Source organism: Peromyscus eremicus, chromosome 1 (assembly GCF_949786415.1).
Source record: "Peromyscus eremicus chromosome 1, PerEre_H2_v1, whole genome shotgun sequence".
Classification (NCBI taxonomy): Eukaryota; Metazoa; Chordata; class Mammalia; order Rodentia; family Cricetidae; genus Peromyscus; species Peromyscus eremicus.
Genome location: NC_081416.1, coordinates 178,459,013 through 178,485,613, shown reverse-complemented (window position 1 = coordinate 178,485,613; position 26,601 = coordinate 178,459,013). Strand labels below are relative to the sequence as shown.

The 26,601-nt window shown below is 46.3% G+C and overlaps 2 protein-coding genes across 2 annotated transcripts; both read left to right on the top strand.

The window, feature by feature from the left end:
* The first annotated feature begins 30 nt into the window (after positions 1 to 30).
* On the top strand, positions 31 to 14,313 carry LOC131926220 (zinc finger protein 264-like). The gene is made up of 4 exons (XM_059281533.1): positions 31 to 237; positions 3,684 to 3,810; positions 9,032 to 9,127; positions 12,460 to 14,313. Exons 1-4 carry the CDS (start codon positions 211 to 213, stop codon positions 14,013 to 14,015), a joined length of 1,806 nt encoding a protein of 601 aa, XP_059137516.1. The 5' UTR covers positions 31 to 210; the 3' UTR covers positions 14,016 to 14,313.
* A 3,006-nt stretch (positions 14,314 to 17,319) lies between these two features.
* On the top strand, positions 17,320 to 26,062 carry Aurkc (aurora kinase C). The gene is made up of 8 exons (XM_059281594.1): positions 17,320 to 17,438; positions 17,527 to 17,630; positions 18,171 to 18,204; positions 18,599 to 18,790; positions 19,508 to 19,646; positions 22,278 to 22,426; positions 24,906 to 25,080; positions 25,782 to 26,062. Exons 3-8 carry the CDS (start codon positions 18,182 to 18,184, stop codon positions 25,950 to 25,952), a joined length of 849 nt encoding a protein of 282 aa, XP_059137577.1. The 5' UTR covers positions 17,320 to 17,438; positions 17,527 to 17,630; positions 18,171 to 18,181; the 3' UTR covers positions 25,953 to 26,062.
* Positions 26,063 to 26,601: the final 539 nt, after the last annotated feature.

Genomic DNA, 26,601 nt, shown 5'->3' with positions numbered 1-26,601 from the left:
GGTCCTCCGGCGGGCTGCGACCTCTCAGCCCTCGTCCTTCAGCCTGCAGCCCCCAAGGGCAACGGTTGGGGGCAGGTTTGTCATTTCCACGGAAGATCCCGCGGTCCTGAGTACAGCCGGTTTCCGTGGTTACCCGGCCAAGGCCGGACGCTCTTGGGGAGATTCGGCCGAGGTCTGCAAGGCCCTCGGTTTCCCCCGAAAAGTCCGACTATGGCGGCCGGGAAGGACCACACGCAGGTGAGTGGCCTGTGAGCTTTAAATCTCTGCTCAGGGAACCGAGACAGCCCCTCCTTGGATGGAGCTCTGCCGTTGTCATTCTTTTGGATACTGGGGGGGGGGGGGGGGCGAGGGGCGGGGAACTTAATTCGTCAGCGGTCCTGGATGCTCCCGAAAGATGCCCGGTTTGAACTGGAGTTTCCGGAAGGGAGCTGCACCAGACAGCGGATTGATACACCAGTGACGGTGGCGGGATTGGAATGTGGCAGGTCAAGAGCCTGTTTACGAATTGTCTTGGGCTGTCTTTAGCCACCTTAGTAACTATTCCTTACCCACCTCAGTGACTGACCTAACATCTTTGTGAAACATAGACGAGATGTTTTGGATGTGTTAACTTAGCAAGCCTCTAGCTTCTACAAACCAGAAAGCTTAAAAAAAAAAAAAAAGTCTTCGGATAGCATCGCAGGCCTATAGCAGAGGTTTCTCCACGGAGCTCAAACCTACCTGCCTGATGTATTCGTGAGTGTATTTGAAAAGTCTCTTTATGCCCTTTGCTCTGTATCTTAAAACTTTTGGAACATGGCATTTGGTTTAACCTAAATGGGAGTTCCAGGGCCGTGGTCGCCCATATTTGGGTTCAGAATAAACTCCTTCCCTGCTTTGAGGTGAGAAGTGTGTTTTTTTACATTGTCATGGGTAAGCTGTTGCAAGAGTAAATCATGCTTCCCCTAAGGGATCCAGTCATACTAATAACTCCTACTGTGCGTGCAAGGATCCACCGAGACTGCCTAGGCCTCTGTGCAACAGCACTGGTTTAAGAAAGTCAAGATCAGGGCATTCCGGGCAGGGAGACGTACTGGGAGGAATACAGGTATATTGGCCCTTTAAGAAGGCCCAGCAGTACCTATAAGGTTGCCATGATGGAGAAATGAAGAGCAAAATAGTGTAGTCTTCTCCAAGTATTTTCAGCTTCCATTCGTCTATACCCAGTGAAGGGACTTGATTCTGAAAGCCACAGCTGGTTTTATTTATCCTTGACCACTGTGTTCCCAGTTTTTGAAGTGTCCTAACAACAGGGGCAGGGCTGTCAGAATCCTGCAAGGAAAAATGTAGACGTCTCATTGTGGAATTTCCCTGGGAATCTAAGAAGCCTAAGAAAGGTCTAGGCTACTGGGGAAGCTGGTCAGGGACTTGTCTCCAGTAGATGGTAATAACTCTCTTATTGTTCTTGTATTGAGACAAGGTCTTACTGCGTAGCCCAGGCTGGCTTCAAATTTGAAATTCTGTATCAGCTCCCCTAATGCTGGGATTATGGGTGTGAGCCACCGCAACCAACTCAAGCACATCAGTTGTGAAGCCAGCTATAAGACGTGCTTTGTCTAGACATGTCAAAAGGGTATTTTTCAGAAGTGATTAAATGGGTTTGCCAGCAAAAAGGAGTGGAAACGCTACACAAAGTCACTAATTTTTTTTTTTAAGAAATTAAAAAAAAAAACAACCTCTCTTAAATGATAGCATATGTTAGCATAAGGGTATGTGCACATGAGTACAAGTGCCTGAAAAGGCCAGATTAGGCCATACATTGCTTGGAGCTGGAGATACTGATGTGGTTGCTGGGAGCCAAACTCAGGTCCACTGTTCTTAGCCACTAAGCCAGCTCTCCAGCTCTGCAACTCCTTTTTTGAATGAGCTTGTCACTTTAGATTCTCTTTGCTGTTAATAGAGTGTCAGAATTACTGTTACAACAACCGTAAGCCAGTGTGCAGTCCCTGCCTTTGGTAGTACTGAGTGGCTCCAGGTAAGCTGGTAAAAGCTCCTTTAGCCTCAGGTCACTCACTGTCACTGGAGTCACTCACATCATCATCTGATGATGGTGACCTCAAAGGCCATGGGAAATTAAGACAGTTTTCACAATGAGCATTGGAGAATTTCTCTTTTAAAAATTCCTATCGTTGGGGGCTGAAGAGATGGCTCAGTGGTTAAGAGCACCAGCTGTTCTTCTAGGGGACCTGGGTTTAATTCCCAGCACCCACCTGGAAGCTCACAACAGTCTGTAACTCCAGTTCTGGAGGATCTGGCACCCTCATACAGACAGACAGACAGACATCAGTGCAGGCAAAAACATCTGTGCACATAAAAATAAGTCAATTAAAAAAAAATTCCTATTGTTGGATAGAACTGTTTTTGTTTTGTTTGTACATTTATTCAGTGTGTATGCGTTCATGTGTGTGCATGGGTAAGGAGATCAGAGGATACCTTAAGGGAGTTGTGTCTCACTTTCTACCATGTCGGTTTCAGGGATGGAATTTAGATCATCAGGCTTGACATGTGATATACTGTGTACCCTAATAAACTTGCCTGAGGATCAGAGGACAGAGCCAGCCATTAGATCAGACACAGAGCCAGGCTGTGGTGGCATACACCTATAATCCCAGCACTTGAGATCTCTTGTCTTTGCTTGGGAAGCACACATGCCGTTAATCCCAAGAAGTACTATGGCAGGGCAGAGAAAGGTATATAAGGCACAAGGAAACAGGAACTCACTCTCTTTAGGCTGAGGATTTCGTAGAGATGAGAACTAGTGATTGCCTCCTCTGCTTCTCTAATCTTTCAGCTTTCACCCTGATATCTGGCTCTGGTTTTTTTTTTTTTTTTTAATTAAAAGACCATCTAGATTCGAACAACATGACAGCAGGTGCTTTTACCCATTGAGCCACCCTGGCAGCCCTAGAGAACTGTTGTTGTGAAACATCATGGAGAGGCTCTGCTTGTACCTGTTTCGGTATCACCTTCATGTCTTCATTCTTCTGATTTTCTAGAATCCTACTGTCCACATCTCATAGTCCACATGTTTTTGTTGTCTGTCCTTCTGACTTTGTTTGGGGTAGTGATCTTTTTCACGTGTATTTATTTATTTATGGTATATTTTTTGTTTTTTTACTTTTCTTATTTATGGGGCGTGTGTGTGCATACATGTCACAGCCTGAGTGCAGAGGTCAGAGGACTTCAGGAAGTCAGTTCTCTTTCTACCATATGAGTCCCAGGTTTCGAACTCAGGTGAGCAAACTTAGCAAGTGCCCTAGCCCACTGAGCCATCTTGCCAGCTCAGTTCTTTTCTTTTTTGTTTTGAGACAGAGTCTCATGTAGCCCAGACTGGCCTTGAGCTTGCTGTGCAGCTCAATAATAGAAATAATAGCAATCTTCCTACCTTCAGCCTTGAAGTTCTGAGGTTATAGGTGTGAGCTGCCAGGCTCTGATGACTCTTAACACAGGATCCTTCTCTCCTTACACCTCTGTGTTCTCCAGGCATTTTCTCCCTAACCCCCAAAACCCACAATGGAACATGGGCGTGAAGATGCCCTGTGTGGTTTGGGCCTTTGTCCCTCTTAGTCTTTTTCCGTGAGGCATGGGCCAACTCCTCATCGAACCCCAAGGCTAACACTGATGCCTCTGTTTGACTTTGCAAGATGTCTCTGACCTTTGAAGATGTGGCTGTGGCTTTCACCCAGGAGGAGTGGGGGCAGCTGGACCCTGCTCAAAAGACTCTATACCAGGAGGTGATGCTGGAAATCTCTGGGTTCCTGGTCTCTCTGGGTAAGGCTTTCTACTCTACTTTAAGAAATAACTTTAAAATATATTTTATTCATTTTGTATACATATGTACACATGTGTTAACAGGTGCACACATGTTGTGTGTGGGAGTCAAAGGGCAGCTTGCAGAAACTAGTGCCTTCCTCCCAGCATAAGGGTCCTAGGACTCAGACTCAAGTTGCCGGCCTTGGTGACAAGCAACGTTACCCACTTAGCCATCTCGCAAGACCCCCTCCCTACCCTACACCCTACTCTACCCCAGCTTTGTAAAAACAGGATCTTCTCACTCTGCAGCTCGGGCTGACCTGGAATCACACTGTGACCTCAAACTCACAGGCAGTCCTTTTGGAATTACGTGCATACACTCACGCACACACGCACACTGTGGTTTAAGTGAGAATCGACCCCATAGACTCAGGCATTGAAGTTGGCCTTGGTTGGTGGTGCTGTTTGGAGAGGTTATGGGAAAGTGCAGCCTTGCAGGAGGAAGCGCATCACTGAGGTTGGGCTCTGAGAGTTTAAGGCCTTACCCTCCTTCCGGTTCACTCTGCTTCATGCTTGTAGTTAGTGATAGGATTTTTCAGCTCCCTGCTCCTACTACCATGCCTGCCTGCTGCCACGTCTCTCTACTACTGTGAACTCTTACCCCATTGAAATGAACTCTTCCTTTTATAAGTTGCCGTGGTCATGGTATTTTATGACAACAAAAGAGAAGTGACAGATACACACATAAACAACACAGTAAATATTAATAAACAAACAAACAAATAAATAAGACCCTTATGGTCTCCTTTCACATGTTCACTTCAGCCTGAGACTCACCCTGTGGCAGTCTTTCTGGGTTCCCTGCTCACCATCAAGGTAGCACACTAGGCATTTTCCTTTGTTCGGGGAGTTCTTAGCATGATGTGGCATTTCACGTGGCTACTATTTCTCAGCGTAGTTGGCACCTTCTCACAAGATCTTTCCCGACCATTAAATATTCTGACCTGTGATGTGGCTCAGTGGTAAAGGTGCTTGCCACTGAGCCTGATGACCTGAGTTTGATTCTCAGATCCCACCCACATGGTGGACTGAGCCCCACAATTTGTCTTCTTATTGCCATTCATGCACACATCATGACATGCCACCCTCAACAGATACAAAAACTTTTTTTTTTTTTTTTTTTTTTTGAGAAAGGGTTTCTCTGTGTATCCCCTGTCTGTCCTGGAATTCATTCTGTACACCAGGCTGGCCTCAAACTCAGAGATCCACCCGCCTCTGCCTCCTTAGTGCTGGGATTAAAGGCGTGTGCCACCACCACCTGACTTAAATGTACAGTTTTCTTAAAATTAAAGTGAAGTGTTGCAGTGTGATCACCAAGTGTGTCCCTCTCTGACCTCTGCTACCCGAAGATAATTTATCTGCCTGTCTAAGGCCCTGCCTCATCACCACCTACTACCCTATCTCTGTTGTTGAGCCCTCTGGGGTGTCTGTGGCTCTCTCCATTTTATGGTACTTGGGAGTCCAGAGTCTGCAGCCAGGTCTCTGGTGTCCAGTCCCAGCATTGCTCCTTGGTTTTTTCACCTTTCAATTATTTTTAAAATTTTTTTTTAAAGATTTATTTATTTAGTATGTATACAGCATGTATGACTGCAGGCCAGAAGAGGGCACCAGATCTCATTACAGCTGGTTGTGAGCCACCATGTGGTTACTGGGAATTGAACTCAGGACCTCTGGAAGAGCAGTCAGTGCTCTTAACCTCTGAGCCATCTCTCCAGCCCTATTTTTAAAATTTTTGTACATGTGTATATACCTCCTTGTCAATATGTGCACCACATGCAAGCAATGCCCATGGAGGCCAGAAGAGGATGTTGGATCCCCTGAAACTGGAGTTACAGGCAGCTGTGAGCTGCCATGTGTGTGCTGGGAACTAAACCGAGGTCCTCTGCAACAGCAGCGAGTGCTTTTAACCACTGAGCTATCTCCAGCCCCCAGCTTTGCTCCTTAAAACTGTGTCACCCTGGACCTGTTATCCAACTCCCCCGTGTCCCCAGCATCATCTGTTTAGATGTGAACATACTGAATATCCGTTTCCATGGCTCTTGTCAGTGTAAATAACTCGTTACAGGAGAGGGTTCAGAACAGCGTTGCACTACAGTCTCCATGTGTGTCAGCCATTTGGGTCCCAGGTACCATTGCCATTACTAAGATCCTCATGATTAGCATCCCAGTTGTGCCTGCACTCATGGGTAAACAGCAGGTAGAAAAGAGATGGCTGGGTCTAGGATTCTGTCTTAGCCATTCTCCCTCACAACCCCCTATGATGAAACCTGAGCCTTGGCTTGTCCATGTATAAAATGGTCTTGATAATGGTTATGATGCTGTGAGAAAATTCTGAAATAGAATCCATATTGAGTCTTTGGCTTATAGGAAGAACACTATAAAACTTTGTTCAGTTTTCCCCCCATCTCCATTTTTTGAGGTGAAACTATCTATAGTGATAGTCCCGGCTAGCCTACCCTCATAATTGTAGTGATTTTCCTGCTTCAGCCTTACAGGTGCTGGGGTTACAGGCATATATATACACCACCATGCACATCTCAAAACTTTGCATTGCATCTAACTAAAAACTTCCATCAGCGAAGATGCATACTGGTTTTGTGTGCCAGGCTTTTGTGAGGGCAGGATTGTTCTTCTACACGAGGTTGTTGAGATAGTGGGAACTTTAAGAATGGGGATGTTGCTGGGTGGTGGTAGTGCACCTTTAATCCCAGCACTCGGGAGGCAGAGCCAGGTGGATCTCTGTGAGTTCGAGGCCAGCCTGGTCTACAGAGTGAGATCCAAGACAGGCATCAAAACAACACAGAGAAACCCTGTCTCAGAAAAAAAAAAAAAAAAGAATGGGGATGTAGCTCATTACAATTCAGGACTGCTGCCTAGGGAATGATTCCCCCACACTGAGCTGAGTCTTTCCACATCAGTTAACTTAATTAAGACAATCCTCTGACAAGCATGCTCATAGGCAAACCCAGTGTATATAATACCTCATGAGATTCTGTTCCTAGGTAATTGTACATAGTGTTGAGTTGACAAAGCTAACCATCACAGTAGTGGTTAATAACAACCTACTGTTGTTCTTGTGGGAGCCCAGCTAGATCCTGTGAGAGTGGGCAGTTATAAAGGGTATGACTGTTCCTGTCTTGCTATGTCATACCTGCCTCACCATCCATCTGCTCCTGCTTTTCCTCAACCACGGGAGCAAACCAGTGGGATTATTGAGGTAGACTCTCAGTTTTCAAGAGTGAGTTAAGCCTGTTATCTTACTATATTGTTCACTGTATTATCCTTTTCGTTACAGCAGAAAAAAACAGACTAATACAGATAACTTATTTGTTTTGTTTGTTTGTTTGTTTGTTCTGGTTTTTGAGGCAGATTTTTCTTACGTAGACAGGCTTCCCTCAAACTTTGCCAAGACAAGGTGGGACAGCCCTTCAGAAAATCCTTCACAGATAATTCTGTCAGATATTCTAGGCCTGTAGGCTGAAGATAGAAGCCCCAGTGTTGCAGAGGAACTTTGGGTGACTGTTCAAGCAGCCAGCTGTTTCTGTCGTTTCTCACATTTTTTGGAAGTCACTTTTTTGCACTTCCTGCTTACTCAGTTAATATTATTTCCTTCTTGAGTCTTTGATGGAGTTGAAGACTAGGTAGTTATAGTTTTCCTTGTTAACAAATTTAGAAAAGAAACTCACTAAAGAGGTGTAAAATGTATAAGTTTGAAAGTCATCAAAAGATAGTTTTTGGTTGGTAATACAAGTTAGGATAGAAAGTGAATTAGGTACAACACTTTGGATTCACCAAAATGGGATAAATAATGGAATATTTTCTCTGAATTTGTCAAATGTTAGTGAACTGGTCATTGTTAATGTAATTCTTGACTGTATATATTGTATGTAATTATTGTACTTATTATATATAGTTTTTCTTATATTAGTTATAACCTTTTATTTTAGACAAAAAAAGGGGAAATGTGGTGATAATTTGTTTGTATTCTAATAAATAAAATTTGCCTGAAGATCAGAGGACAGAGCCAGCCACTAGATTAAACATGGAGACCAGGCAGTGGTGGCACACACCTTTAATCCTAGCTCTTGGGAGGCAGAGATCTATCTGGATCTCTGTGAGTTCAAGGCCATCCTAGACTACAAGAGATTAATCCAGTCTAAAAGAGAAACAGAGCCAGGCGGTGATGGCTCACACCTTCAATCCCAGTATTTGGGAGTCATATGCCTTTAATCCCAGCACTAAGAAGGTTAGGACAGGAAGTGATATGGCTGGGCAGAGAAAGGCATATAAGGCGGGAGAGACAGGAGCTCAGTATTTTTGGCTGAGGACTCATGGGCATTCAGTCTGAGGATTTGTGGATACAGGATCTTCCCCTTTCGGTGAGGAGTTGGCAAGATGAGAAGTGACTTGTTTCCTCTGATCTTTCAGCATTTATCCCAATATCTGGCTTTGGTTTTTTATGAATAAGACCAATTAGAATTCATGTTACAGATCTATGTGAGTTCGAGCCTAGCCTGGTCCACATAGTGAATTCCAGGATAGCCAGAGCTACATAGTGAGACTCTGTCTTGAGAAAAACAAAACAAGCCTGCCATGGTGGCACATGCCTTTAATCCCAGCACTTGGAAGGCAGAGGCAGGTGGATCTCTGTGAGTTCAAGGCCAGCCTGGTCAACAAAGTGAGTTCCAGGACAGCCAGGCTGTTACACAGAGAAACCTTGTGTCAAAAAAAAAAAAAAAAAAAAAAAGAAAGAAAGGAAAGGAAAAAAAAAGAAAGAAAAGAAAAAAGAAAGAAAAAAAGAAAAAACAAAAACTGTATTACATTTTAAAAATTTTGTGTGCACACATGTACATGCATGCTACAGTGTGTGAAGATCAGAGAGCAAATGGTGGGAGTTGGTTCTCTTCCTTCCACCTTGTGAGTCCCAGGGATCAAACTCAAGTTCTCGGTTTTTCCAGCAGGTGCCTTTACTTACTGAGTGATCTTGCCAGCCAAGTATTAGTTTCTGATGGACTGTTTAGTATGGGATAGCAAATTTCTAGCTTCTAAGTTATGTTTCACCTTTTTTTTGTGTAGATGGGAGCAGCTTCATCCAAGATCCAGACCAAATCCGGTTAAGATGGAGGGTCTTTATCTTGTTTCACCAAAATCTCCGTATGCTTTTTTGTTCTCCCTGAAGGGTATCCTGTTCCCAGACTGGAGCTGCTGTGCCAGCTGGAGCAAGGGCAGGAACCGTGGGCAGTGGCAGAGTCCCTCTCCGAAAGTACCTGCTCAGGTAAAAGTCCAGTGGAAGGGCCTGGAGGTCTGGACCAGGGGTCTCCTGGGAAGCTTCTTTTTATTTATGTGTCTGTGAGTATTTGCCACAGGAGTGAAGGTGCCCTCAAAGGCCAGAAGAGGGCACCAATTCCCTGTAACTGAAGTTACAGGCTGTTGTTATGAGCTGCATGATGGGAGTGTTGAGAACTCAACTCAGATCCTTTGAAAGACCAAGTGTTCATTTTTTTTAAGATTTATTTATTAGCTGGGCAGTGGGCGGTGGTGGCGCACGCCTTTAACTCCAGCACTCGGGAGGCAGAGCCAGGCGGATCTCTGTGAGTTTGAGGCCAGCCTGGGCTACAGAGTGAGTTTCAGGACAGGCGCCAAGCTACACAGAGAAACCCTGTCTCGAAAAACCAAAAAATAAAAATAAATAAATAAGTAAATAAATAAAGATTTATTTATTATGTATATAGTATTCTCTGCTTGCATAAATGCCTGCAGGCCAGAAGAGGGCACCAGATCTCATTATAGATGGTTGTGAGCCACCATGCGGTTGCTGGGAATTGAACTCAGGACCTCTGGAAGAGCAGCCAGTGCTCTTAACCTCTCAGCCATCTCTCCAGCCTGCTGGGATGCTTCTCAGTGTATCACTTCAGGATCTGAAGCCATGGAACCCTGCGATCTGTGGCTCTTTTGATTCTCCCACCCTGTCCCATTTGTCACTGCTCCTCAGAAACTACTGTCTCGGGACCCCCTCTGCCTGCTTGAGCCACAACCTGGCTTCCTCATCACAAGCTCTGTGGCTCTTGGGAAGCTAACGATCACTTGTGGTTTGAAGCGTATTCCTTACTTTTCTACTGCTATGATAAAACACTATGACCAGGGCAACTTATAAAAGGAAGCGTTTATTTGGCTAAGGTTCATGAGGGATAAGAGTCCATCGTGGCAGGGAAGTGAGATGGCAAGCAGCAGAACTGGCACCTAGAGAAGCTCGTATCTTGAGTCACAATCAGGAAGCAATGAACACACTGGGAATGGTGCAAGGCATTTGAAACCTCAAAACCTGCCCCGAGTGATGTGCTTCCTCCAGCAATGTCACACCCCCTGAGCCTCCCTAAACAGTGCCACCAACTGGAGACCACGTATTCAAATGCCTGTGGGGGATACTGCAATTCAAACCACGACTGACAATAAGTATGACTAAGTTAGCATTAACTCCAGATTCAGTGGTTCAGTATGCAGCTTTTTCTCACTCATTCCATTGTTTGTGTGGACAGCTGGGAGCTTTGTGTCACACAGCTGTTCAGGGACTCGCACATCTGTCATCTGCCTATTGCTTTTTTTTTTTTTTTTTTTTTTTTTTGCTTTTTTGAGACAGGGTTTCTCTGTGTAGTTTTGGTGCCTGTCCTAGATCTCATTCTGTATCCCAGGCTGGCCTTGAACTCACAGAGATCTGCCTGGCTCTGTCTCCTCGAGTGCTGGGATTAAAGGCGTGCACCACTGCCACTCGGCTCCTGGAGAGTTCTAGTGCACCTGTGCAGCCCATGTGGAACAGGGTATGCATGGCCTTTATCTCACATTAGTCATACCTAGTAACTTGTCCTCCCATTTCCTTCCAGACACCGAGGGGAAAGGTGTCCTTTCTTATTCTGCTGATTTCCATCCACAACTCTGTCCTATCTGCTACCCTTTCCAATCTTGTTCATGAGAGTCCTTCAGACACTAAAAGTCTATGTCTTCCCACTATGTTCCCACTATGTTCTACCTTGGAGTTGTTAAAGCTAGGTACCATCCATATGTTAGTTGGCATTTAGAGTTAATTCTTTTTTTAATTTTTAAAATTTATTATTAGAGGTGGGTAGCACATGTGTGAAGGCCAGACAACAACTTTGTGAAGTTGGTTTTCTCCTCCCTCTTCCAAAGATAGTTTTCTCATCTGAATTGTACAGCCAGCAGTATCTTTACTCTATGAACAGTATCTCCAGTACAAATGAAACCTTCTTGGGTTTTTGTTTGTTTGTTTGTTTGTTTGTTTGTTTGTTTGTTTGTTTTTGAGACAGGGTCTCTATTATGTAGCCCTGGCTGTCCTGGAACTCACTCTGTAGACCAGGCTGGCCTCAGACTCCCAGAGATCCACCTGCCTGTGCCTCCCGAGTGCTGGGATTAAAGGAATCCACCATTATGTCTGGCTTTCCAAGCCAAACCTTTTAATCATATAATCTGCTTTTCTTTCCCAACCCCCTTTTCCTCCCAAAACAGGGTTTCTCTGTGTACCCCTGACTCTCCTGGAACTCAACACTGTAGACCAGGCTGGCCTTGACTCACAGAGATCTGCTTGCCTCTGCCTCCCAAATGTTAGGATTAAAGGCGTGTGCCACCACCACCCAGTTTATTTGCTTTTCTTGTATAGCCAGGCCTTTTGCTGAGTTATCCCTTCTGAGTAAATTGCTTGTCGGCCAGAAATGAAGTACCTATTTGGAAAAACAAAAACAAAAAAAGAAAAATCACTTCTTAATATTCTGACCTGCCCCTTGAAATTCCACCCCTTTGGCACCGCCCTGCATACTGAATGTAAAAGCCTCATTCTAAGGAAAAACTCCTCCCCTTCCTCTCTCTCTCTTTCTTCTGCTTTCCTCCCACGAGGTGTGCACCTCTTGAACCCCTCCCCTCTCTCTCCCTATCTCTCTCTTTCCCTCTTTCTCTCTCTCCCCTCTCTCTTCCCCCTCACCAAATAAAACTCTTCCCTGAGTGCTGTCTGCATGGCATCTCTGTCTCTCACCCGCAGTGGGGCACCTTGGCTGTACCCGCCAGGACCTCCCACTGACAATATCCATAATACCACTTATCGGTTTTAATGGTAGGACTGCATAATGAATTTGAAAAGGAATTCTGAACACCTCTGGTACTTGAAGGTTATTTCCTATGATGCTGAACAAAAGCTGAGCTCCCTGTGGGTGTTTTCTTTCTCATCATATATTCCATGTCTTCCATGGAGACAGTATTAGGTGCTTCACTTAGAGAAATTTTACCTCAAGGTGTCAGTCTCACTCTGACAAGCCACATCCAGCCTGTAATTTTGAAAACAACTCCCTGAAAGGCCTTCTTCTAGCCACTGACCCAGTCTCTCCCTCGACATCTCCCTTTCACAGCATTTAGAATCCAAGGACCAAAAAAAAAAAAAAAAAAATTGCTAACCTGGGCTTTGGAGATAATATAGTAGGCAGAGAGGAACTATTTTTATCTTCTTGGGGGGGGGCAGGGTATGCTCATGTGTTTTCAATAGCATGGTTTTGTTTTTCCTATGTTGTTATTACTCACAATCCCTGTTGTGCATTGAATTTGTTTTAGGTGACAGTGGAAAAACCAAGTCCATTGGATCTACCACTTACAAGCCAAAACTGTCTGAGGGAATCTCATTCCAGGAAAAGTCAACAACAAGAACCCCAGGAGGCTTGCAGTGGGTGCAAACCAAAGGCCGCAATGATCCATCACAAGTTCAGAAAAGACTCTTCATACAAGAGACAGAGGCCCAGGTGAAGAAACTTCCTGGGAAAATGGGTCCTATACCAGATGGTGTAGGGACAGCTGAGGAATTGTGCCCAACGCCCACACAGGAGGAAGAGGAAACTGTCTTCAAATGCAGTGACTGTGGGAAGGTATTTAATAAGAAACACCTCCTTGCTGGACATGAGAAAATCCACTCTGGAGTGAAGCCTTATGAGTGTATAGAATGTGGGAAGACCTTCATAAAGAGCACTCATCTCCTTCAGCACCAGATGATCCACACTGGAGAGAGGCCCTACGAGTGCCTGGAATGTGGAAAGGCCTTCAACCGCAAGTCATACCTTACCCAGCACCAGCGGATCCACAGTGGGGAGAAGCCTTATAAGTGCAGTGAATGTGGGAAGTCCTTCACACACCGCTCTAATTTTGTCTTGCATGGCAGGAGGCATACGGGAGAGAAGTCTTTCGTGTGTACAGAATGCGGACAAGTCTTTCGACATAGGGGAGGTTTCCTTAGACACTGTGTCATTCATGGTGGGGAGAATCCATACGAGTGCTTTGAGTGTGGACAGGTCTTTAAGCACAGGTCCTACCTCCTGTGGCACCAGCAGACGCACACTGGAAAGAAGCCCTATGAGTGCAGTGAGTGTGGGAAAGTCTTCCTTGAGAGTGCAGCCTTGATCCACCACTATGTGATCCACACTGGGGAGAAGCCCTTTGAGTGCCTCGAGTGTGGCAAAGCCTTCAACCACAGGTCGTACCTCAAGAGGCACCAGCGCATTCACACTGGGGAGAAGCCTTTTGTGTGCAGTGAGTGTGGAAAAGCCTTCACCCACTGCTCCACTTTCATCTTGCATAAAAGGGCCCACACTGGAGAAAAACCCTTTGAGTGCAAAGAGTGTGGGAAAGCCTTTAGCAATCGGAAAGACCTTATTCGTCATTTCAGCATCCACACTGGAGAGAGGCCCTATGAGTGTGTGGAGTGTGGGAAGGCCTTTGCTCGTATGTCAGGCCTGACGAGGCACAAGCGAATTCATAGTGGGGAAAAGCCTTTTGAATGTATTGAGTGTGGGAAATCCTTCTGCTGGAGCACAAACCTCATTCGCCATGCCATTATACACACTGGGGAGAAGCCGTATAAGTGCAGTGAATGTGGGAAGGCCTTCAGCCGCAGCTCATCCCTCAGTCAGCATCAAAAAATGCACAGTGAGAGGAACTCTAGCAGTGTGTCACATGAGGGAAGCCCTTTCACAACCACACACACCTCAGTTACCCTCCGAGAACTCCTTCTAGGAAAAGACTTCTTGAATTTAACCTCTGAGGTAAATCTTTTATCACAGGAAACAAATTCCTCAGCATCTGATTGTTTATACCAAAGAGAAACTCCACAAGTGTCTTGACTGAAAAAAAGAGAGAGAGAGAAATAAAAAAGCTTCTGTCGCAGAATATTCTTCGTCATTTGAAGACAAACATCGGCAGCAGACTCCAGTTTTATAGCCTTATTTTCCATGAAAATTCACTCAGGAAAAAGACCCATAGTATGGGGGTTTGGGATTTTGTTTTGTTTTGATATAGGAAAAGCTTCAGCCGTGTCTTTCTCCTAGTTTACATTACAGTGTTATCTCAGGAATTGTTTCACAAAGGAGCCAATGTAGACCAAAATAAAAACAGGTCTCTCAGATCTCCCTGACAAATCTATGACACTTTGATATCAGTTCCTCAGTTTACTTGGAGTGAGGTGGGTGTTTCAGAGGTAAAAGGCCTTCGCCCTTTTTGTGTCTCATATATTCATTTGTTGCTGTGGAGTTACCATGATGCTCATGCTCGGCAGGCACTGCACCACTGAGCTACACCCAGACGTAGCTCTCTTTTGAGACAGGTTCTTACTGAGTTGCCCAGGCTAGACTTGAACTTTCTTTCTTGCTTTCGTGGGGCTGAAGAGATGGTTCCATAGTTATGAGCACTGTCTCCTCTTCCCGAGGCCCCCGATTTAATTATCAGCACTAATGTGGCAGCTCACAACAGGATCAGATCACCTGTTCTGGCCACTTCCAGTACTAGGCATGCATGTGGTACACAAACATACATTCAGGCAAAACATCTAAACTCATTAAATACAAATTATTTGTGTGTGTGTGTGTTGCATGTGGGTACATGTGCCAAGGTGGTGTGTGGAGGTCAGAAGACATCTCTGTGGAGTGATCATCCCCTCCTACAAGTGGGTTCCTGTGATCTAACTCAGGTGACCAGGCAGCAAGCACTTGTATCCACTGAGCCCTCTCACATGACCTTCTTATCTTGTTGCCTCAGCCTCTCCAATAGGTGGGATTACAGACCTGCACCACAAAGGAGGCTTGGCTAATACTTGCTTGTCAGTCTAGCCTGCCTCATAAGTAACTTACATGGGTGATCTATGTTTAAAGAAAAGGAAGACAATCTGTCTTACTTAAAATTAAGAGGACAGGGATTGGAGATGTGTGTCAGTGAGAATGTTTGACTATCATGAATGAGGCCTCGGTTCACACAGTTCTGCAGCACACGCACACGCACCCACGAATATTGACTCAGTGTTTACAAGTACTGGCTGCTCTTCCAGAGGATCCAGGTTCTATTCCCAGCACGCACGTGGCAGCTCACAACATCTGTAACTCTCCTCCTAGGTGATCCAATGCTCTCTTATGGTCCCCAAGGGCATAGTGTAGCCATGTGGCACATAGACATACATGCAGGCAAAATACATGTAAGTAAAATTAATAAAAAGAATTTTTTAAAGGTTTATTTATTATGTATACAGAAGAGGGCTCCAAATCTCATTACAGATGGTTGTGAGCCACCATGTGGGTGCTGGGAATTGAACTCAGGACCTCTGGAAGAGCAGTCAGTGCTCTTAACCTCTAAGCCATCTCTCCAGCCCAATAAAAAGGATTTTTAAACATAAATAAATGGAGTGGGGCAGCAGTGGCGCATGCCTTTAATCATAGCATTTGGGAGGCAGAGCCAGGTGGATCTCTGTGAGTTTGAGGCCAGCCTGGGCTACAGAGCAAGTTCCAGGACAGGCACCAAAAGCTACACACAGAAACCCTGACTCAAAAAACTAAATAAATGGAGAACCAGGGGTTTCTTATCTATAGAGTAACACAAGCCTGTGTTCAATTCCCAGCACCACACAGGAGACACCATCCTTCCTCCTTTCCTTTACAACAGGTATTTGTAAATTCTGGAGAGGTTTTCTCCTCTGTTCACAGCAGTTATCACTGCCTATCAGAAATCATCTTGCTATATTTTTTTGAGACAGTCTTTTTACATGGCTGACCTGGAACTCGCTCTGTAGACCAGGCTGGCCTTGAACTCAGAGATCCACTTGCCTCTGCCTCCCAAGTGCTGGGATTAAAGGCGTGCACCACCACCTCTCGGCTAATCTTGCTGTGTTTTCAATTGATGTGCTGCAAAATTTGTCTTGTTCCTGGTCTGAATGAATTCAATTTGAAGTAAACTCACTCCTATCCACTACACCTGGGAGGGGCACGAAAACACATGCCGAGAATAATTCCTGAGGTCACAAGACTTGTTTTCTTGGAGTGTTCTCACAAGCACTCAGGATTCTCATTCGGCTCCATTCCTGGACCTGGTTCCAACACTCTTGATTAATTGGGTGGGCTTAGAAAATCCCACACATGTGGAGACAAGAAATGTAATTGCTTCTTAATTCTCAGGTGGTGTTTTTTGTTGTTATTGTATTTGGTCCCCCCCACCCCATTGGCTGGGGTTAGACTTTGCAATCTTACTCAAATTGGCTAGACTGAAAAGAAGAAATAGAGGAAAGTGAAGGGTTATTGTTCCAGGTCACCACATTCCTAGAGAAAGTAGTGAGCCTTTGCGTAAACAACAGTTTTACTAGGAAGGGAGAATTAAAACACTTGGATAGGCCAGGTGTAGTGGAGCACACGCTTTTGAATCCAGGGTTTGGGAGGCAGAGACAGGCTGATCTCTGTGTGAATTCGAGGCCAGCCTGGTCTACATGAGCATCAGGACTCAGAGCTACATATTCAGTGTGGTGGTGGAAACAAAACTACAAAAACACTTGTACAAAAGTACAGAGTGGGCAGGATTTTTGTTTATCTGTTTTGTTCTTCCAGATAGGGTTTCTCTGTGTAACCCTGGTTGTCCTGGGACTTGCTCGAACCCGGGCTGCCTTTACCTCCCGAGTACTGGGATTAAAGGCGTGCTCCATCACCGCCTTACATGGGTGGGATTTTTTGTTTTGTTTTGTTTTGTTTGTTTGTTTGTTTTTTTGGTTTTTTGAGACAGGGTTTCTCTGTGTAGTTGTGGTGCCTGTCTTGGAACTCGCTCTCTAGACCAGGCTGGCCTCGAACTCACAGAGATCCCCCTGGCTCTGCCTCCCAATGGGATTAAAGGCGTGCACCACCACTTTTTTTTTTAAGGTTTTAATTCCCTATCTTAATAAACACAAATTTTATAGTACTTATAGAAAAGACACCTATTTAGTATTTCTAACAGCGAGGTCCCTGAAGTTGATGGACATTCATTTGTACGTGCACTGACACACCCACCGCCCTGCCTGCTGATCTCTGCAAACCTCGCTTACCGAACCTACCTTCCCAGAGACTTTAGGCTCCCAGAGACCCTCTGGTCCCGCCCCCACCATCCTACTGGCCGAGCACCCTCAGGGCGCTACCCTATTGGGTATGCGGTTGTCGTCAGAAAGATCAACCAACCGGGATCAGGCGAAGTCTGCTAGTCCCGGACCAGGCGCGTTCTACAAACGGCCTGAGCGCCGCTATTCCAGCGGATTTTGCTTGTAGGTGCGTCGCCCGTGTCCTGGGCGGGGTGGGGCATTCTGGGCGATTGGAGAGGCCGCAGCCCGAGCGTTGCTCGCCCACTCCTTTCCAGGGGCCCCTGGACCCAAGAAGCCAGCGGGACTTCAGCTTGAGGTCACCTCTTCTCCAGAGTTCAGCCGAGACGGGGACCGCCCTCGGGGACAGCCTCGCCCACAAGTAAGAGGGATAGGAACCGGGATCAAAAACCAGGGTGGTGGTAGCTGGTGTGTGCCATCCCAACACGGGGGAGGCCGAGGCAGGGGATGGACGCGGGTAGAGGCCAGTTTGGACTACCATGAAACCCTGTCTTAAACAGAAACAGGATACTAGAGAGAGGAGGGACAAGAAAGGACTGGGGTCCGCCATCAGGTGGGGTGCATGGACACTGAAGATTTCAGCCTTCCCTTTCCGGCCCTTCCTCTTAGGTTCTATCTCCCCTTCCTCCCCGCTTTCCTCTCCTTCTGCGGTCCTTCTCTTTCTCCTTCCCCTCCCTCTTTTCCTCTTTCCCTTCCTTGTCCTTTCCGCCAACTCCTCCCTCCCTCCCCCACACTTCTCTTATATTAACCTCTCCTTCCCGTAGTCTCTGACAGGGTCTCTTGGAGCCCAAGTGGCCTCAAAGCTGCTATGTAGTGGAGGATAACTTTGAACTTGTGACCCTCCTACCTCCACCCCCGCACCACAGACAAGGATTGCAGTTTTTCTTCCTCTTTCCTTTAGCCACTGGCCAGATGGAGCCCAGCACCTCAACCAGGTGAGTGCCTTGCCATGGTATCTAGAAGAAAGAAGACCCACTCGGGTAAAGAGCAAGCTGGGCCAGTGGAGCTTTGGCTAATGAATCCAGAATGCTCTTTCCCCCATGGAACTCCCCGTGCTGGGGCTGTGAGCAGAGTGAATGAGGAAGGGGAGGAGTTGGGGGTCCCTAACTCTCCTACCCAACCTACCTTCCCAGAGACTTTAGGCTCCCAGAGACCCTCTGGTCCCGCCCCCACCATCCTACTGGCCGAACACCCTCAGGGCGCTACCCTATTGGGTATGCCGTTGTCGTCAGAAAGATCAACCAACCGGGATCAGGCGAAGTCGGCTAGTCCCGGACCAGGCGCGTTCATCTAGTCTCTGAGATGTGGTTATCTCTTCTTTCTCTCCAGGAGGCTTTTCACCATCGATGACTTTGAAATCGGGCGTCCTCTGGGCAAGGGGAAATTTGGCAATGTGTACCTGGCTCGGCTCAAGGAAAACCATTTCATTGTGGCCCTGAAGGTCCTCTTCAAGTCCCAGATAGAGAAGGAGGGATTGGAGCACCAGCTTCGAAGGGAAGTGGAGATCCAGGCGCACCTACAGTAAGCATGGTCTGTGTGGGACTCCCAGGTGGGAATTTCAAGCTCCTGCTTCCCTCTTGCTGGCCTGACCTGAACTTGGCCTTCTCCACGAGTCCCAAATAAGCACTTTGTTTTCACTTTGAAGATTTTTCTCTGTAGCTCATTCCAGTTAGACCATGTAACATTCTCTCCCAGTGTTGGACACACCAGTCTTGTGTGTGTACACTTGTGCAGGTCAGATGTCAAACCTCCGTTTGTTGCTCCTCAGGTGACATCTTTTTTTAAAAATCATTCCTTTATCCCCAGCACCTGGGAGGCAGAAGCAGGTAGATCACTGAGCTTAAGGCCAGCCTGGTGTATACAGTGAGTTCCAGACCAACCAGGGTTACACAGTGAGACACAAGTAGTTGATTTTGTTTGTTTGTTTTGTTTCTCAAGACAGGTTTCTCTGTGTTGCCCTGGCTGTCCTGGAACTCGATCTGTTGACCAGCCTGGCCTTAAATTCACAGAGATCCACCTGCTTCTGCCTCCCGAATGCTGGGATTAAAGGCAAGTGCCACCCCCACCCAGATAAAAGAGGTGGCACGTGGGCCCTGTGTGTCACAGTGTGGAGAACAACTTGCAGGAGTTGGTTCTCACCCTCCACCATATGGATTCTGGGTGTGGAACTTAGGTTGGCATTAGTAAAGTGCCTTTGCTCGCCATGTCATCTGCCCTGACGCTTCATTCCGCCCTCAGACATCCGAATATCCTACGCCTGTACAACTACTTCCACGATGCTCGCCGGGTGTACTTAATTCTGGAATATGCTCCGCGGGGCGAGCTCTATAAGGAGCTTCAGAGGAACCAGACATTGGATGAGCAGCGTACAGCCACGGTGAGGGCCGCTCCGGGGCCAGGGGCTTGGCCTGGGATGATGAGTTAGTGTTTGTGCCTGCCAATATCCCCTTCTCACTTTTTCTTAATTCACTATGTGTGTGTGTGTGTGTGTGTGTGTGTGTGTGTGTGTGTGTGTGTGTGATGTGGGAGGGGGGTATACATGCCATGGTGCTGCATATGTGGAAGCCACAAGACAGCTTGGAGGGGAAGAGTCTGCTTTCTTTTTCCACCTTTACATGGGAGACGGGGATGGAACTCAGGTCACCAGGCTTTCACAGCAAAGCTTTCTCACCCACTGAGCCATCTTGCTGGCCTTCATTCCATCACCACCACCCCCTTTTTTTTTCAGTACAAATAAAATACCACCATATGGGGGAATCTTGTAACCTGGCTTTCCCAGAATCTCCAGGCTGATCTGAAATGTGTGATCCTCCAGGGAGAGCCTCACGTGCGCTATTATTATAGACATAGGCCATTATGCCTGGCTCAGGGTGCTATATTTTTCCTGAGGCAGGGTCTTGCTATATAGCCGAGAATGACTTGGAACTCCTGTATAGCCCAAGCTGGCTTGAACTTGCAGCATCCTGAGTTGCTAGGAAGACAGGCATCTGCCACCGCACCCAGCTTTGGACTGTTTCCATTAAAAAAATTTTTTTCTGGGGTGCTGAGATATGACTTGGTGGTCCAGTTTCTGGTGTATGGCCCTGGGTAGTAGTTCTAGAATATTAGTGTTCATAGTTTGGATTTTATTTTATTTTTTGAGAGAGGGTCTCAACTAGCTGTACTGGGTAGTTTTGTGTGTCATCTTGACGCCAGCTAGAGTCATCAGAGGAAAGAGCCTCAGCTGAGGAAATGCCTCCTTGAGATGCGGCTGTAAGGCATTTTCTCATTTAGTGATCAATGGGGGAGGGCACAGCCCATGGTGGGTGGTGCCATCTCTGGGCTGCTGGTCCTGGGTTCTATAAGAAAGCAGGCTGAGCAAGCCATGGGAAGCAAGCCAGTAAACAGCACCCCATCCATGGCCTCTGCATCAGCTGCTGCTTCCAGGATCCTGCCTTGTTTTGAGTTTCTTTCCTGACTTCCTTCAGTGATGAACAGCAATGCTGAAGTGTAAGCCAAATAAACCCTTTCCTTGCCAGCTTGCTCTTTGGTCATGGTGTTTCATTGCAGCCATAGAAACCCTAACTAAGACAGTAGCCTTGACCTGGAATGCTGTATGTAGTCCAGACTGGCCTCAAACTCAGAGATCCTCTTGCCTCTGATACCTGACTGCTGGCCACTGCACCATACCTGGAGTCTTTTATACCAAGCATCAGATTCTAACTTAGGTTGGAAAGCTGGCTCAATAGGTATGTATACTTTGCTGCCTAGGCTGATCATGTAAGTTTGGCCTCCTGGGGCCCACATGGTAGAAAGAGAGAACAAATCCAGAAGGTAGCCTGGGACCTGTGCATGCACTCACATACATATAACCACACAAAAAACAAATAAATGTAATAAGAATAGTATATAAAAGGTCCAACTCTGTCATGCAGAAAATGGAACCATAAACATATATTGGAAGGCTAGCTGGATGTAGTTTTACAGGCCTATAATTCCAGCACTTGGAAGGCTGAGGCGGAAAGATCAGGAGTTCAAGGTCAGCCTGGTTCATATCAAGTTCTAGGCCAGTAGGGTTACATAGTGAAACCCTATCTTAAAAAAAAAAAAAAAAAAGTTACCTAGAAATTTATAGGCAGCCATTATCCCAACAGCAGTAGTTGAGTCAAAATGAATGATTCCTATAGCCTTCCCTTGAGACCGACTCTTTGGGGAGTGTTCTGATTGGCTAAGCACAGGTTCTATATCTGGCTACTTGTTCTGCCAAGTCCACGGGGAAGACCAGTCCATTTTAGTGTCCATTCAAAGCTATAACCATGGTGTTATAGTAAAGATATTGGGGAACCAAGAGGACATGGGGGTGCATTCCTTAATCCTAAACTCAGGAAGTAGAGACATGCGGAGCTCATGAGTTCAAGACTAACCTGGGCTATACAGTGAGACCTTGTCTTAAAAGCCACAGACAAGGTGGGTGGACAATAAGGAGCCACACTGAAAACTGTCCTTGGGTTCTACATATGCATGCGTATACACACCAAGAAATATTGGGGGCTGGAGAGATGACTCAGAGGTTAAGAGCACCGACTGCTCCTCCAGAGGTCCTGAGTTCAATTCCCAGCACCCACATGGTGGCTCACAATCATCTGTAATAAGATCTGGCACCCTCTTCTGTGTACATAATAAATAAATAAATCTTAAAAAAAAAAATATTGGAATTACCTCAAGAAGTGAGCTTCCATTGTGGTCTTAAAATTCATAATGCCGCCGGCGGTGGTGACGCACACCTTTAATCCCAGCACTTGGGAGGCAGAGCCAGGCGGATCTCTGTAAGTTTGAGGCCAGCCTAGACTACCAAGTGAGTTCCAGGAAAGGCTCAAAGCTACACAGAGAAACCCTGTCTTGAAAAACAAAACAAAACAAAACAAAACAAAACAAAACAAACAAACAAACAAAAATTCATAATGCCTATTCTACCTCGCAGGGAGGCTGTAAAAGTCTTTCCCCCACCAGATTGCTTTTGTTTACACAGATAATAGAAGAGTTGGCAGATGCCCTGACCTACTGTCATGAGAAGAAGGTGATTCACAGGGACATCAAGCCGGAGAATCTCCTCCTGGGGTTCAGGGGTGAGGTGAAGATCGCGGACTTTGGTTGGTCTGTGCATACCCCTTCTCTCAGGTAGGCCACATGGGATAGGGGTGGGACCCTTAAACCATTGAGGAGTTTTCACCTGGGTGAATTCTTCTCATATGTAAGACCCAGATTCAAACAGGGGCTTGTATTTGGACACCATCTTTTCCAAGTGCATACCTTTAAAATGCATTTGCAGACTGAAAGAATTGGGTGGAGTGGTGACTCAGTGAGTAAGAGCACTTCCTGTGTAAGCACAAAATTGAGGGGTGGAAACAGGCAGATCCTGGAAGCTTGCTGGCAGCCAGCCTGGCAAAAATGGCTGGTTTAGGTTCAGTGAGAAACCTTGCCTTCAAGGAATAAACCTGAGAGCAGTAGAGACACTGAATGTCGTGTGTGTGTGTGTGTGTGTGTGTGTGTGTGTGTGTGTGTGTGTGTGTATGTGTAGGCATGCACACACACACAAACAAGGCCCAACCAGAGCTTTTCTGGTTTTTATTAGTATTTGCCTTTGCCCATAAGATTTCTCTGTGTAAAATTAGTAAACATTCCAGGAATGAACTTTTCTGTGTTGATCAGCTACATTTGCCTGGGTCCTCTTGATGTACCATCATTATGTTCCAAATCTTCCCTCCTCGCTCTGTAGACCAGGCTGGCCTCAAACTTAGAGCAATCATCCTATCTCGGTGTGATTTACTCTACCTGACTGAATCATTTGAAAGCATGGGGTTAGTTAGTGTATTTTCCCTTACAGTATTTGCCTTCTTAGGGTTTGTTTGGGGTTTTGGTTTTTTTCATTTTTAATCTTATGTGCATGGGTGTTGTAAATGAAATTTTCTGTCCCATCTGGTCCCATAGCCATTCAGACCCAAATAAACATGCAGAGGCTTATATTAATTATAAGACTGTTTGGCCTATTGCTCAGGCTTATAACTAACTCTAGCTCTTATGCTTAAATTAACCCATAATTCTTATCTATGTTTAGCCACCTGGCTTGGTACCTTATTTCAGTCCAGCATTCTCATCTTAATTCCTCTGCCTCTGGGTGGTGACTCCATCTCTGCCTTTCCTCTTCCCAGCCTTCTCCTCGTCTGGTCACCCCACCTACACTTCCTGCCTGGCTGCTGGCCAATCAGCGTTTTATTAAACCAGTGGGAGTGACAAATCTTTACAGTGTACAAGAGCATTATCCCACACTAGGGTGTTTTGCCTGCATGTATGTTTTGTACACCGATTATCATACCCGGTGCCTGTGGAGATCAGAAGGCATCAGATCCCCTGGAACTGGAGTTGTAGATGGTTGTGAGCTGCCATGGGGGTGCTGGGAAATCCATCTAGGGTCCTTTAGAAGAACAGCCCCGCCTTCTGATTAACAGTTTCTCATGTTGTCTGGCCTGTAGCTCATTCTAGCCTCACACACATAGTACTCTTTCCTCCCTAAACCTTCCCAAGTGCTAGTGTTGTGCCCAGATCGTGACCCCCCAGAGAGACCACCGAGGACGAGCATACCAGAATGCAAAAGCAAGGTTTATTTCCTTTACAAGTTAACGCACAGCGCAGAGAGGCAGGGAGGAGTTACTCTTTCTTGGGGAAGTTAGTTTTTATAGGCAAAACCCACAAAATTTCTTAGAGGGGAGGGGGTTAGTATGGGTTCATCCTTGATTGGTCCAGTTTTTCCCAGGCCTGGACTTTGTCTTATTTTAGCTTATCTGTTTGCCCTGTCAGGAGTTTTATAACCCATCTCCAGGGTCTGGTCATGTTATCTCCAGAGAGGGGTATCTCGTTGTTAATCGGTCACCACCAGACATCCTGATTTTGTTCTTTTGAAAACACCTGACTTCACCCTCTCCAGGAAGGGGGAACAGACTCTGTTCTGTTTACTTTTAAGCTATCTCTTCCCTCAGCTCTTTTGGGTTTCTGGGGGAACTGTGTCTTGGCCTTTGGTGGGGGTCTTTCACTAGGATTAGAGATGTGCGCCACTATACCCATCTGCCTTCCCTGAATCTTAAAGAAAAAAAAAAATTCTATGCATGTGTTCACATGTGTGAGTGCAGGCACATGTGTGCCGTGTTGTGTGTGTGTATGTGTGTGGGGGAATGTCAGAAGACAACCTTAGGTGTGACTCTTCACCTTCCATCCTATTTGAGACAAGGTCTCTTGTTTGCTGCTCATAGTCAGGCTAGCTGGCCTACTGGCCTGCAGGCTTCCAGGGATTCTCCTCTGCCTCCCATCACACTCTAAGAGCGCTGGGACTATAGACACACACCCAGCTTTATGTGGGTTCTGGGGATAGAACTCTGGTCCTGGGGCTTTCAGTGCACATGCTTTACCCACGGAGCCACCTCCCACAGCCGCTCTGAATCTTGATCCATATTAACAATTGTATTTCTGAAACCCTGCCCAGGATGGGGCTCTTTAGGATGTCCCTGGGTCTCCCATTTCCTTGGAAGCTGAACGGGGCGGGGCCGGGATTTCCCTCATTCTGAGCCTACGCACACACAGCACTCCCTTCTGTGTCCTGCTCTAGGAGAAAGACAATGTGCGGAACTCTGGACTACTTGCCCCCAGAAATGATTGAAGGGAGAACATATAATGAGAAGGTGGATCTGTGGTGTATTGGGGTGCTCTGCTATGAGCTGCTGGTGGGAAATCCACCCTTCGAGAGTAGCACTCACAGCGAGACATACAAACGCATCGTCAAGGTGAGATGGCCACATCAGGAAGGCAGACAGTGATAGCTCCTGGGCCTTTGAGGGTTGGAGTGTTTACAGAAGACTATATATGCTATAGCCAGAAGGGTACCTGTGGTGGTAATTTTTATTTGTGCTCTAACAAATAAAACTTATCTGGGGATCAGAGGACAGAAACAGCCACTAGATTAGACATAGAGGCCAGGCAGTGTGGCACACATGCCTTTAATCCTATCACTAGTTAACCGCAGAGGTCTGGAGGTCTGTACAGACAGACAGGAAGTGATAGAGCTCTTGGGCTGAGGAGTTCCTAGAGGTAAGACGTGGCTGGCTTGCTCTCTGATCTTTCAGCTTTCAACCCAATACCTGGCTCCAGGTTTTTTTTAATTAATAAGACTGTTTAGTAATTTGTGTTACGGTTAGCGCTTTTTTTTTTGAGATAGTGTCTTATTAGGCCAGGATGGCCTTGAACTCAGAGAGATCTAGATAAATCTCTGCCTCTCGAATGCTAGGATTCAAGGCTTGTGCTACCACTGCCTGGCCTCTATGTTTAATATAGTGGCTGGCTTTTTCCTCTGATCTCCAGGCAAGCTTTATTTGTTAAAGCACAAAGAAAATATCACCACAGGTACCCTGAAGAGACTGACAGAACAAGGAGAGAACTAAGCAAAGAGATTAACTAGATTCTCATTCTTCTTCCCCGGCCTCATTAGGTGGATTTGAGGTTTCCTCATTCAGTGCCTGTGGGGGCCCAAGACTTGATCTCCAAGCTTCTTAGGTACCATCCCTCAGATCGACTGGACCTGGACCAGATCCTGAAGCACCCCTGGGTCCGGGCCCACTCTCATAGGATCCTGCCTCCTTGTAGTCAGCCTGCTTCCTGAGCCCTGCCCCTATTCCTTTGTGTTTATTCAGGGAGCTCTCCAGGCTCTGTTACCTCATCTGTTTTGCTTGTTTTCTCTTTGAAGATGCTAATTAAACCTGATTTAACATCTTTTTGTTTGTGTGAGTTGGTATGTCAATTTGGTAGAATCTTTTTGTCTTAACTGTGGGGGGGGGGGGGTTTGGGGGGGGGGGTGAAGGCGAAGGGTCCACATCAGGTAGATACTCTATTGCTCTCCATCTCATTTTTGGTTTGGTTGTTTTTTTTTTTTTTTTTTGAGGCAGGTTTTCTGTGTTAACAGCCTTGGCTGTCCTGGAACTCCAGTTGTCAACCAGGCTGGCCTCGAACTTAACAGAGATCCACCGGACTCTGCCTCCCAGGTTTGGGGATTAAAGGCGTGTGCACCACCATGCCCGGCTTTCATCTCATGTTTTGAGATGGTAGATCTCTGAACTGAACATGAAACTCAACTGATTTGGCTAGACTGGCTGGTCAGGGAACATTGAACCTCCTATCTCCAGCTCCCCAGCACTAAGATTACAGATGCTCATCATTGTGCCCAGCTTGTACCAGGGTGGTGGGGATCGAAGTCCTTGTACTTCCACTCAGGTACAGAGGCACACCCACGCCCACACATATACAAAATAAGT

Bases quoted from the DNA above. Each gene is read 5' to 3' on its own strand.
- LOC131926220 (XM_059281533.1), top strand. From the start codon at position 211: ATGGCGGCCGGGAAGGACCACACGCAG. The intron at 3,811-9,031 runs GTAAGGCTTTCT...TTCTCCCTGAAG, and splicing joins TGGGTTCCTGGTCTCTCTGG to GGTATCCTGTTCCCAGACTG. The intron at 9,128-12,459 runs GTAAAAGTCCAG...AATTTGTTTTAG, and splicing joins CTCCGAAAGTACCTGCTCAG to GTGACAGTGGAAAAACCAAG.
- Aurkc (XM_059281594.1), top strand. From the start codon at position 18,182: ATGGAGCCCAGCACCTCAACCAG. The intron at 18,205-18,598 runs GTGAGTGCCTTG...CTTTCTCTCCAG, and splicing joins GAGCCCAGCACCTCAACCAG to GAGGCTTTTCACCATCGATG. The intron at 18,791-19,507 runs GTAAGCATGGTC...TTCCGCCCTCAG, and splicing joins GAGATCCAGGCGCACCTACA to ACATCCGAATATCCTACGCC.